General features: G+C 38.6%; 1 protein-coding gene across 1 annotated transcript in view; it reads left to right on the top strand.

Moving 5' to 3' along the window:
* The first annotated feature begins 2,512 nt into the window (after positions 1-2,512).
* Positions 2,513-14,057, top strand: part of LOC108681285 (voltage-dependent calcium channel subunit alpha-2/delta-3) — a 75,045-nt gene continuing 63,500 nt past the window's right edge. The window contains exons 1-2 of the mRNA XM_047885279.1: positions 2,513-2,630; positions 9,338-9,419. Of these exons, the coding sequence (XP_047741235.1) occupies positions 2,551-2,630; positions 9,338-9,419 (162 nt within the window). The 5' untranslated portion in view covers positions 2,513-2,550. The remainder of the gene's footprint in view (positions 2,631-9,337; positions 9,420-14,057) is intronic.

Raw genomic sequence — 14,057 nt, 5'->3', positions numbered from 1 at the left:
TAATGTTTGGTACACCAGCGAAAGTATTGCTTTCAACGTTGTTTATTTTAAACTAAAAATTTTGCTATTAATGAAAATTTTCATAAAAGACGATAATTTTTGTAGATTTTTAAAATTTTGCATGATGGCAAAGAAGCTTTTTTGTTTATGCTGTCACAGAATTTTGAGGTTGGCGTCTCTGGGATTTAATTTTTGAAATTAGTTTCCTGATTATCCATGAACAAATTGAGTAAAAATGCATTCATATCCTGGGAGAAAATTTTGGTCACGTTTTTTTCGCAAATAAATTAAGCAAAAATTCATTTATATCCTGGAAGAAAATTTGCGGTCACGTTTTTTTCGCAGCGATGAATCGCGTCACCATCATCGCCCTCACCACCACAGACGGCGCGCAGGCGCACTACTATTTTTATCGATCGCTCGGTGGCTGTGGTGGTGGTGGTGACGACGCTGTGGTGACGATGGTGCGCATGCACCACCAGTGCTCTTTGGGCCAAGGTTTAGTGTAGGTGGCATCAGGGTGGTGCAGTAATAGTGCACTACGATGCACTCCAAGTGCAGTGATCATGTCGTGATGTGGTGTAGGAATTTGTACTCAAAACATTCATAACATTAGCAGTCAATGGGTGTGATGTTAACAAAGATGTTGTGCATCTCGATGTAATGTTAAGAGTACAGACATTAACTTGTCTCGAGTGTCGCTAACGATAAATTTATTTATCTACTAATAATTGTACGACATTTTCTAAATATTGTTTGCATTGAAGCTGAGTTTCGTAACCGACTATGCGTACGCTGGCCCCAAAGGGTCCGGACTGACAGGCCCAGAGCGGCTCCAGCCTTTGCTCCATGGAGCAACTTATTGTCTTGCTAACGTTTCATTTCAACTTGTAAAGTGTTTTAAGGAATTACTTTTATAATTTACTTGAAAGTCGTGTTTTTCATGCATAATTTGTTAACAGTTCAGGTGATGAGAATTTCAAAATGATTTTCTCAGGCAATCGTGAAATGTAAAGTGGCCATTAATATTCAAATCTAATCCTTTGCCAAAATCCATGTACGTTTGAATTTTCCATCCTATTATAGACGGTTTTATTTGTTGATTCAATCAAGTGATATAAGCTGCAAATTTTTCAACCATCGTCCAGTTTAAAGAGATTAACTTAAATCCGTGCGTAAAATGTTTTTCTATTGTTCATTTAATGAAGCTATTCATTATGCCCCCATTCCTACTCTAAATGGCAACTCAAATTACAAGAAAACATTAAAATATATTTTAAAATTGTTAATTTCAACCATGAAAATAAAATAACTTACAGTTTCATCTGAGTAAATATTTTTTGTGCTAGATGCTCTTGTGTAACGTGTTCTTGACTTTCGTCTATAACGTACATGCGTGCGTCTGCATACCAAATCTGAGTCAAAGCGACACGGTTTTGCAGGGACTGATCTGTCAATGTTGCCAAGACTGATCTGTCATGATAATCTTTGCTAGGAATGATCTGTCGTTGCTGCTGGGACTGATATATCGTTGTTGCTGGGACTGATCTGTCGTTGTTGCATGCTGGGACTGACCTGTCATGATAATCTTTGCTAGGAATGATCTGTCGTGGTTGATGGGACTGATCTGTCGTTAATTGATCTAATCTAATATAAGTGATCTAGGTGCATATATACGCATATATACATTATCGTATGTTGGCAATATAATATTAAAGAGCGCTAGTGAAGTGATCTGCAATCAAAGCTAATACAAAGCAAGAGTTGCCAGCTTTCCTGAGAAACATTGTTAGATAGAGAGGGTTGTGCTTAGCTGATTTTCGATGTATTTTGAATTAAAGAAAAATATTTTGATCATATTAAATGCGAAAGATTAAAACTAGTATTCAGTAAATGTTATTAATCTTGTACTAATACTACTGAGAGTCATACGACATACGATTTTGCAGATAAATTCATCTAAAGGATTGTTTGAAGCGTGGTAGGAGAGTTCGTTCATTAAACGATGTTGTGAAGTTTGCTGTGACCGCGGCTCGTTCATCCGTGATGAGGTCGTCTCTGGAGCAGAGCACTGCACACTGCCCTAGACCACTGCACTGTTGCAGGGGGGGAGATGTGCGGTGCAGACACCACCACAGCGAACACTGTAATACCAGGATAACCCTGCAGCCTTCTGTTGACCGCGATGAGACGTTCTCAATCAGAAGATATGGTCTAATTCCCGACAAAAATGAGAATGCCACAACCACTGGAAATGAGAATAGTCTCCTGAAAACACCAACACGTAACCATCTCCCGAGACCAAGTGGTGCCAAACTATCCCTAGCCCTCCCCATGAAAGTGAATGAAAATCTAAATTCCTCAAACAATTTTTGCACCCAAAAAACACATTGCAGATCCTCCTTTGAAGTTCCGGATCGCACCATGTATGATAAAGACCATCAAACTGAACGCGAGGGCCACATAAAGAAATGTTCACGCCACAAATTGAAATGGTTTTGTGAGACGCTACACCGGAGCAACACAAGCCTCAGTTGCTTGTGGCGTGTTATGTTGGTGCTGATGTTGGTGATCGCGCCGTGCAGAGCCACCTACTCTGCTGAGACGTCCGAGGACATGCCACATCAAGAGTGAGTGTTTGTGTAGCGTTTGAATAGTGTTTGTGTAGCGTTTTTGAAGCGTTTGTGTAGCGTTTGTGTAGCGTTTGTTTGTGTAACGTTTGTGTAGCGTTTGTGTAGCGTTTTTGAAGCATTTTGTAGCGTTTTTGAAGCGTTTGTGTAGCGTTTGTGTACCGTTTGTGTAGCGTTTTTGAAGCGTTTGTGTAGCATTTGTATAGCGTTTTTGAAGCGTTTGTGTTGCGTTTGTGTAGCGTTTTTGAAGCGTTTCTGTAGCATTTGTGTAGCGTTTTTGAAGCGTTTGTGTAGCGTTTGTGTAGCGTTTTTGAAGCGTTTGTTTTGTATTTGTGAAGCGTTATTATAGCGTTTGTATTTCGTTTGTGTAGCGTTTGTGCAGCTTTTGGGTAGTGTTTGGGGAGCGTTTGTGTATCGTTCGGAGTTCTCGTTGTACACATACATTAGTGTCTGCTATATCATTTGTGGGTTTCATAGCAGATCACTGTCGTTTAATGAGATGATTAATGTTTATAATCAGCGAGTGGAATGTCAGCGTCATTTTTTACGATTCTTTGGTAATGATTATAATTTTTCACAATGATTAGGTGGTTATCATCATTACTGAGATGCTAAAGGGACTATTAATTGTTTTTGGCCTTGGGTTGCATAAGTTATTGAATTTTGAACAAAAATATTCTAATATTGTCTTCTATTAAATTGTGCTTTTGCGTCTCAAAAATATTAAACCTACCATCAGTTTTGTTGATTAGAGAATTTTCTGCCCACTTCTTTCAAGATTTTTTCTCTAGTTCCCCAGCTTTATACCAAATTTAAGTGGTTCACTTCTTTGTAGAAATTAGCCGAAATTGCGCTAACGTTTCAGCAATCGCTGCCCGTTGCCTGCGTAATGCAGTTGCCGCCGTTGCCGTCGAGTCCGCAGTTCAGGCATAAAAACATTCGATCTGTTCACCATTCTCAGATGTTGCTACAGAGGAGATTTTGAAAATGTAGTGTTTCCTCGTTGTAATATTATAAATATTATTCGAACTTCTGAACTCCTTTATTGCAAATTAAGATTATTTTAACATTTGTTATCACTTCATTTCCGGAATAGGTGAATTTTTATTCAATACAATTATCTTTTAACAACATTTTGCCAGAGTTGATTTCTTTAAAATATTTTAATTTGGATAATGTAATTGTTATTGGCGTTGCAGTCGTTGCTCTCAGCAACACATTCTTCCTTTGGCTGCACGTTGGCAATTTGCCAGGCCTACATTCTTTTTTTACCGATATAAAATACTTTGTTCATTAAAGTTAGATGATTTTCGAGCTGTTGCTGCTCCTTATACGCGGATGTTTCATAAAAACTGATGAATGCTCTGTGTACATGGACATTTTTCTTATCAATTATATAATTTTCTAAGAAAGCGAATTAAAGTATCCCGATTCCATATAAGCTAGGCTGTCTTTTATTCGAGTTTCGAAGAATTTCGTCGAATGAAATTTTACATACTTTCAATTGGTTCCTAACGCTGTACATCGGGCAATCATTCATATGTCATCGTAAGATGCCAACTTTATCATGTCACTGCTTCTACCGCACAGTAGACATCATCTTTGGATGCCTCTCTCTCATGTCACTGCGTCTACCGCACAGTAGACATCATCTTTGGATGCCACCCTCTCTCATGTCACTGCTTCTACCGCACAGTAGACATCATCTTTGGATGCCACCCTCTCTCATGTCACTGCTTCTACCGCACAGTAGACATCATCTTTGGATGCCACACTCTCTCATGTCACTGCGTCTACCGCACAGTGGACATTTCTCACGTCCACCCGTGGTCTCCTTATCTGCCCAGTCCCCATCCTTATCTGGCCAGTCCCTCTCCTTATCTGCACCCTCACGACCCTATTTATAACACCATTGCCGGCAGGATGGTTGCTACAATGTCTTGTGTTATTGCCTTTATAGTTATGGGCCGACCGTAATATGAGCGACGGCAATGCTGCAGAAGGTTTGCAGGTTCTCTGAAACAGTGGGTTTAGATTAATTGAAGAACTATTGAATTGATCGTACATTGCATGTTTCTGTTGAACTATGAATCCTTCAAGTCCCAAAAGTATTCGAAGACATCCCAGCTGGTGGGAGCTTAGTGGAATTTTCTGGAAAGCTTGACACATTAGAAGAGATTTATTTGAGTTTACATGTATTTTAATTTATTTGAATCATTGAGTATAAATAAATGCTAAAAATATCTGAGTAATATCGATTTTCAATTACGTTTGTGTAAATTTCTTAAACCTTTTGCAAAATCATTAGTGCTCAGTACCTTAATTGAATGAATTGTGTTCGCTGTCCATAATTGTTCCTTCATTCGATCATAAAGTGCAGATTGTCAAATCAATCGTCGTACAATATAACGCTTGAATATGATATATCATTGAAAATATATACCAAAACAGTACTTATTTTCGAATCGCTGTTATAAACCTCGTCAGTTGATGCTCTCTTGAGCTTAATAGCACTGAATTGCCTGATCCATTATACAGAGCAAGCTGAGTTAACCATTTGTGGGACTGATGTTATCAACGGGCATCACTTTCCTGTCTATTCTTGAGCATTTAATTTGATAACTTTTAATTTCATTGGTCACCAAATTTAATTAAGTTTGGCAGACTTGTGTAGAGATTAATAGCAGCGTTGTTATAGTCATCTTTTACGCACTACAACGTGCAACGCGCTCAACGTGAACAAGAATGAGGAACTGTGGCAGTGCTGTCAAATATTGTTAATACTTCATAACTTCGTTGCCCAATCAATGACGGTATTTCAAGCGCAACTAACAATCACAGACGAGACATCGGCCGCTACGAGTATATATGCCGCCACGTAAACTTACGCCACTATACGTGTGCTTACGAACGTTGATTGCAGGCATAAAATTGAGTATACATTCTATATTGTTTACAGGGTTGCCAGATGGCCTAAAAAACGGCCAATTCCGCGAACAAAAAAGGCCTATAACTCAATATATACTGTTAGGGACCGCCTGTAAATATAATAATTTTATCGATAGTTAGGTTACGTTTTTGTCATTTTGTTTTTGAGTTACTATTACGTTATTTTATTTTTGTTCTGTGTTTTACTTAATTGATACTTGATGATAACTTTTATCAATTTATTTATTATTATTTTTTTATTTCATTTTTTATTTATTTATTATTTTTAGACCACTCACCGCCACTCAGACCCCCCTTGTGGTCGCTGGTGACATACTTATAGACCAGGTAGCCCAGCAGGTTCCAGCTCGCCAGCATGTAGACCAGACTCAGCTTCTCCCTGCCCAGCGTTATAACTGGGGTTACATTATATATTATACATATTATATACTATATTATTATAACATAATATTACTATACATGTATACTATATAATATACATGGTCATCAATATTTAGCGTTACATTGTTTTTCCAAAATCAATACACTCGCAAAACAGTCAAATGTGTCGTATGGAACCATGTCGACTGTTCTCCGGAAGGACCTAAAGTTGTCCCCATTCAAGCATGTCAAAAAACGCCAACTGTCTGCTCAAGTTGTTGACAAACGCCTCCATAGATCCAAGATTCTTCTTTCCCGCATTCATGATGGCACGCTGCCAAACCTCTTTTTCAGTGATGAGAAGATATTCAGTGTTGAACACCACTTCAACTCCCAAAATGATCGAATTTGGTCGAAGAACGGGGACGAAGGATCCCGTGTGGTGACTAGGAAGCAATGCCCGACCTCAGTGATGGTCTGGGCAGCCGTAACAGAGTCCTCAAGGAGTCCCCTCTTTTTTGTTGACAAAGGTGTGAAATTGAATCAGAAGAACTATCGAGATGCCATCCTTGTTGGTGCATTACTGCCCTGGGCACGAAAGCACTTCAAAAAACGTCCCAGGTCGTTCCTGCAGGACTCTGCACCATCCCATGGGGCTAAATCGCCAAAGCGATTGTGAATTCTGTCAACGCGCCGGTCATGAGAGTCGCAAGTGTCGGGTTCTGTTAAAACAGTGCTTCACTTGTGGTTCAGGGCCTATACTTTCAAAAAAAAGTTAAGAGATTGTAAGTTCATCAGCCAATCATTGACGGCCTTTCAAGCAAAATCCACCAATCATAGACAAGAAAATAGAGTATAAGTACTTACGTTCACTTAGCGAGTTTTGGAAGTATGGCCCCAGGAACACAATTCCTCCGTGAATGCCCTAATTACAGACGGCCTCGTGCTAAAGCGTGTCAAGATCGACGGACGTTACAAAAAGCCAGTTCACGTGGATTATCTAGACCTGGGGCCATACTTTCAAAACTCGCGAAGTGTACCTAAGTACTTACGCTCTATTTTCTTGTCTATGATTGGTGGATTTTGCTTGAAAGGCCGTCAATGATTGGCTGATGAACTTACGATCTCTTAACTTTTTTTGAANCCACAGAGGTTAGTACTTGCATTATTTATCGTGTTGATCTTCGTGTTGACATAGTGGTGGATTATTTGGTTATATTTAATATTATTATTTATATTAGTTTTTATTTGTGTTATATTCATTTGTTAGAGTTCCGTTAATTCAAGTCCTTAATTTGTATTTATTTGTGTTTTTTCAGCTCGGCTCCGAACTTAGGACGTTCTTACGAGTTGAATGTGAAAGCTTGCTAGACACACGGTTTATAGTTTTCATAGTTTTGTTTTCTTGTATTTATCGTTCATTTATTATTATATTTCTTAATTCATCAGTTTTTCTTCATCCTTTAATTGCGATCATTGGCCAAGTGTTTGGGGTTAGAATGCTCATTTATTGAATAATCCCCAACAATACTAGTATATTAGTAGGTTCCGGTGTAAAAATTCTATTTCTTTTTTTTTTGCAGGTTTTAAAATTTAATTAGAAACTACCCCTATCATATATTTCAACCGGCCAACGCAATTGAAAAAAAAACTAAGTCGCGGAATTTGTCCGGAAAAAAGACAGTCTGGCAACCTTGGTTGTTTATTACGATATTGGGTATGACAGCTGCAAGATGTCGCTTTAGTCGTGGATGTTTAGTTAGTACTGTATATCGAAATTAAGAGGTGTTCGCCAGTAGAAATTATATTCAAAAAGAAGAAAATTTATGACTGGCCCAATTTTTGGAGGAATTTAAGAAATTAAAACAAAAACAAATCCCAGATTCGCCGCACGGGAAAACCCACAACATCGTAACGCACCACCGCTGCTGGCGCTGTACATTGACCCGTGAATGAAACACGCCTTTAATGTTCAGTATATACATTATTATGTAGGCTCTACATTTAAGCGTTGCATGTTGATGAATTTTAGCATTAACGACATGTTGCAAGAGTATAAAAAAATGAATCAGGAGAAAAAAATGCAACTACTCGAATTTCAATTTACCATTAACAACACATTGCAAAAGTATAAAAAAGGTATGAGGATAAAAAAAACTCGAGCATCAATTTACCTGCACTGGACATGCATGCCGAGGGCCCTCATTGCACCTCATCAGTGGCTCATCGGTGACTCTAATTACTAATTAACTTCCATAACATCGGCTCGGGACATTTGCTGTTGTGACCGCTGAACTAAATGCAAATCTTCCCCACAAACACTCTGCTGCCGGGGCACATTCTCGATTAATTCTAGGCGAGCGCGCGAACATTGTTCTGTAACACGGTACTTCGCCCGAATTTTGATATTTTGTCGGAAACATTCACGATTATTGTTAAACCCGCAATGTTAGCTCCCATGATTGAGATTGCAATGATTAATAACTGAAATTAAAAAAGGAGAATTAGAAATGTTTCCATTTACGTTACTGAATTTTACTTGAATACTTGAATTGTTATCGAAGTACTAATCTCTTATACTTCCGAGACAACGTTTTCTAATTCGTTAGGGAAAATGGAAGAGATTTTTCTTGTAATTTTAGTCTGAATAAAAACATGAATGGTGTTTTATCTTCAGAAAATAAATAATAATTTGGAGCACTTCTAGGTATCAGAAGCCATTATTACCACTCATCGGACGATATCATATACGATGTATGACATCAAGTAACTTGCAATATCAAAAACTTCCTATTAACCGACACTATGATATCATCTAATGGTGGCATTTTTTTTAATATATTCATTGTTTGAGAAAATTAGACGAGTTTCCCACAGTGCCTTGGCGTTCTGAGCCGCGCAGATGAAAATATGTTTGTGGCTTCAAGAGAAGAGTGCAATAAATGAAGACCAGTATTAGTTCATAAATAAAATTTCATACTCGTGCTCTTTTGTATTAATAATATACTACAAACAGAATAAATCATCGAGTGATGCAGGCATAAATTAATTCAGTTTACTACAGAAAATAAAAATACACTCATGATAAATATGGAATACACACACCATCAATTATTCAACACGAAATTCAACTTGGAGCTCAACTCGAAATTCGAGAATTTGTGTTACGGAGAATGTGGTAAAATATTTGATGCAACGAATTCTGAATCACGGTTATTGACTTGACAATGTCGTTATATTGAAATGATGGTTTCTTTTTTCTTACTCTGACGAGTATTATTGACAGAATGACTTGCACGACCCACGTGTGAGTTAAATAAATATTAGCATGCAATACTTTTCCTTCATTAATGCATAAGCAAGGTCCACAATTCTAATCTAAGACATTTATTTTGCAGAATTAAAACCTGGGCGACGGCAATGGGCAACCATCTGTCGACGCTAGTGGACACCGTGACTAAATTTTCAGTCATTCACCAGGTAAGTTGTCTGTGTGCTTGAGCAGTTTATTTTCATATCAATTTTCGGTCGCCGTGGTTAGGATTTTTTTTTCTTTTTGTATGATTTTCACTATTGGTTCTCAGCTTCTGCGATGTCCGTGGTTGTACATCTTGAATATCTGAAATTTAAATTTACTATTGCTTATCTTTTATTTAATATGAGCAGTTAAGTCATCTTAAAGAAATACTAATCATGTGAATGGATGAGATTTCATGTATCATGAACAAGAATATTGAAATGCCATGAGTATGTTGCTTCGCGTGCGTTCTTAATACAACAGATCACACAGCAATGCACAAAGAGCACTTGATAATACAAAGAATGTGAAACACGAAAAATTTCGTGCGTAAATAAAAAGCTCAAGTTAAAAAATAGTCATCGATGTGCTACTTGAGCTTCGTTTTGGAGTTGTTGTTCTTCGTTAGCCGATGCTCAGGATGCCGGAGTTAACACAACGTGGCACCGTATCTCCGTAGAGTTAATACTCTCTATGTTGATTTAACGGGTAATTAAAAAAAACACTCAGGAACATGAGTAGTGGCAAATTGAGTGAATGCACTTGCAAATGTATTAGATCATAACTCGTAATTTGTATTGAATGAGTCATCTTGTGAGATATCCGTATTGTTTGGAATCAATCATGCACTTATTATTCGTTTTCAAAAAAAAAACGAATAATAACTACATGTATATACATGGTATCCAAGCAATGTACATGGTATGTACATGGTAACCAAACAATACGGATATCTCACAAGATGACTCATTCAATACAAATTACGAGTTATGATCTAATACATTTGCAAGTGCATTCACTCAATTTGCCACCACTCATGTTCCTGAGTGTTTTTTTTTTAATTACCCGTTAAATCAACATAGAGAGTATTAACTCTACGGAGATACGGTGCCACGTTGTGTTAACTCCGGCATCAGGAGCTGACGAGAAATTATCCCGAGAAGCAGTTATTATTTGGTCGGCAATTAAAAAAATACAATATCTGGTCAGCGTGAGCCGAAATTTGAAGTTGGGATTTTGAATTTGTCGACTTATCAACAATAAACGAGTTCCATTGCGGGTCCAAACTTTTCGTCATAACTAATTAGGCTTCGTAAGACTGGAGGAATCCCTGTGAACGCGTCTGATGCATGGAAAAGACAAGTGTACTATTAGTCCGGATTCAATTAATTTACGTGAGGCTATGTGAGCTGCACAAGAGAACATTAGACCAGCACTGAGAAAAGTAATATGTCGCATATGGATGGATATTTTCAGCAACCTGAAACAATAATGTTTAATGCAATCTAAATAACTCCAAAACCCATTTAATGATGACAGTGTTATTCAAGACGTCGGAACGCAACATCTTTCAATTTAAGACGTCGGAACGCAACAGCCGTCGGAACGCAACATTAGACGTCGGAACGCAACATCAGTGTCATTCAAGACGTCGGAACGCAACGTATCCATACCTACGTACTGGTCGCAGCACCTATATAGGAAACCCTCGCCTACTAATGACACGGCCACCACGCGAACTGCTCTGAATAATTCATAGCAGATTTGGTGCGTGGAATGACAGATGGAGCTGCACAGCTGGCGCCGCCATGCCCCTCTTTTGTGGTCAATCTTAAAGGATCCTCGTCCTGACCCCGCAGGGATCCTCGTCATAAAGGATCCTCGTCTTAAAGGATCCTCGTCTTAAAGGATCCTCGTCATGACCCCGCAAGGATCCTCGTCTTAAAGGATCCTCGTCTTGTAGGATCCTCGTCTTGTAGGATCCTCGTCATGACTCGGCAAGTCCCCTCATCTTAAAGGATCCTCGTCTTAAAGGATCCTCGTCATGACCCCGCAAGGATCCTCGTCTTGAAGGATCCTCGTCTTAAAGAATCCTCGTCATGACCCGGCAAGAATCCTCATCTTAAAGGATCCTCGTCTTAAAGGATCCTCGTCATGACCCGGCAAAGATCCTTGTCTTAAAGGATCCTCGTCTTAAAGGATCCTCGTCTTAAAAGATCCTCGTCATAAAGGATCCTCGTCTTTAAGGATCCTCGTCATGACCCGGCAAGGATCCTCATCTTAAAGGATCCTCGTCTTAAAGGATCCTCGTCATGACCCCGCAAGGATCCTCGTCTTAAAGGATTCTCGTCATGACCCGGCAAGAATCCTCATCTTAAAGGATCCTCGTCTTAAAGGATCCTCGTCTTGTAGGATCCTCGTCATGACTCGGCAAGTCCCCTCATCTTAAAGGATCCTCGTCTTAAAGGATCCTCGTCATGACCCGGCAAGGATCCTCATCTTAAAGGATCCTCGTCTTAAAGGATCCTCGTCATGACTCGGCAAGGATCCTCATCTTAAAGGATCCTCGTCATGACCCCACAAGCGACGTGGAAGTGGCCCCCAAGAACGGATCACTTTTGAATGGCCCGAGGCTCAATTTTTTTAGGGTGATTTCAAATGAGGCTTTTTTTGACATGCTTAGTAACCATCACCTACATTTTAATTGAGAACAATGTTCGCGTTTATGAAGCTTTATGCCAAAAGTATTCATCAATACAAAATATGTCTGGTATTAGCACCATATAAGTTCACTACAATAAATGAAAAATTACAATTCATTATGGCGTTTGTAACAATCATGTTCCTCGGAACAACTTGAACGATAAGGAAAAAGAGGGATTGCAGAATATTGAATATTTTAACAGAAATTTGTACTGAAATTTTACTTCTGGCCAAATAACAGATGTCAGATTGAGTCAAGGAATGATTATCGTTTAATTAAATTCAAAATGAATACCAACACGAGGTCATTCCTATAATGAATAATTTTATAATGACTAATTTAAAGCAAAAAGCAATACCGCTGTTTGTATGATTTGATGAACGACCATTGCTGCAGGGTCAAAAACGTCGGACGTTTCCGCTGTCATCAAAAAAACGGAACTAGCGTCATCTGTATCTACGTAACAACACCACAGAATAATCAGAAGATGAAGGGTTTAATTAAAAGCGTCATCGTTATTTGTAATTCTTTACGCGTAAGCATTAACTTGGCGCATTTTATTATTCGTTGCGTAATGATAAAATCCTTGAAGTTTTATCTTGCCGATGAATAAAAAAGCTATAGAAACGATATAATTTTCAAGTGAAAATCGCTGACTATACCGATGGCAGGTTTGACCCAGACAAAATAGTATCATTATGATTATTAATTTTTATAGCATAAAACGTGACAAACTAGTTAAACCTTAATATTATATATCTATATAAAAACATTTTTCATACATTGTTTGAATAACACTTCGTTAGTATTCTTCGAAATGATCGTGCTACAGTCCCGGTATGCATACGTACTTTGGACTGTGCGAAATATGATGCACATGGAGGCACATATCAGAGTGACTGCCACTGGCCTTCATTAGCAGAAAATAATTTCGCATTCACAGATTGATGCGACCATAGCCATTAGTGGTTATATTTGACCATTAAATAGCGGTCATATATGACCATTGATGGCTTCCAGTTGAATCCAGGGCGGGACGACTTAAAGCCATATCCTCCGCTTCCATGTGATGAAGGCGATCACTTTTCAATCCGTATTTTGAGATAGGAGTTTAGCTTTGAAGTCGTCGAAAAATTTAGCAATTTAGGCCAACGTCGATCAATTTTTTTTCAAGGACGATGAAGTGTTTATCTGCTTGAATCTTCTAGAATTGGTTATTACAAACCAATTACCAATAAATTATCTTTGCTGCTAACAGATCCATCAAACAACAACCTCAGGATTGTTCACGGTGGACATGTTTAATTCTGAACTCTAATATTTACAGAATTTGCTAAACTTTCTGCACTGCATCAAAATATATATGATGCTGTGGCGTTCGTGTCATGATTGATGTTGCTGTTGTTGGATATGAATGATACGTGATGTTGCTGCTCTTTTTGTTGCAGCGATACATATAAGGGCTGTCGCTGGGTGCGAGTGATGCATGATGCTGTCGAATTTGATATTTGCTTGCAAATTTGAATATTATCCTTGTTAGCGGAAATAATATTTAGTAAATATTACATAATCTGTGACAATTATTTAACTAGGCAACAATTTTTAATTTTTCCATGTCTTAAGTAATCAGCAATATTGTTCTATCTTGCTAACAAAACCCAGTTTTCCCATTGAGTTATGTTATCGTTTGTGATTTAAGGTTGTGTTTATACCTCGTAACTCGGGTGATGTAAGTTAACAGCTTTAGCTTCACTCGGTTACGTATGATAGCTACGGCCGAGCTTAACACGTCAGACACAGCGGCTCTTAAGTCATGTCTCAAGAACTTGGGTGGAAGAGAGCAGCCGCTCATCGTGAGAGAGCAGGTTGATGGGAAAGAGAGCAGGCGGCTGGAAAAGAGAGTATAGGCGGCTGGAAAAGAGAGCAGGCTGCTGGAAAGAGTACAAGCTCTCTCAGACCGAAGCTGTGCTATTAGAAGGCAGCTGCTATGGTCTGCGATCGCTGAATTGCAGACGAATTTTGAGTTTAGTGTCCATGCAATGGATGAGAACGCGAGGGCGTTTAGCATCGTTCAAATGGATGAGAACGCGAGGGCGTTTAGTATCGCTTCAATGGA

This window comes from Hyalella azteca, unplaced genomic scaffold (assembly GCF_000764305.2).
Source record: "Hyalella azteca isolate HAZT.00-mixed unplaced genomic scaffold, Hazt_2.0.2 contig17485, whole genome shotgun sequence".
Classification (NCBI taxonomy): domain Eukaryota; kingdom Metazoa; phylum Arthropoda; class Malacostraca; order Amphipoda; family Hyalellidae; genus Hyalella; species Hyalella azteca.
Note: the sequence above shows the minus strand (reverse complement) of the source record. Positions and strands in the feature narration are given on the sequence as shown.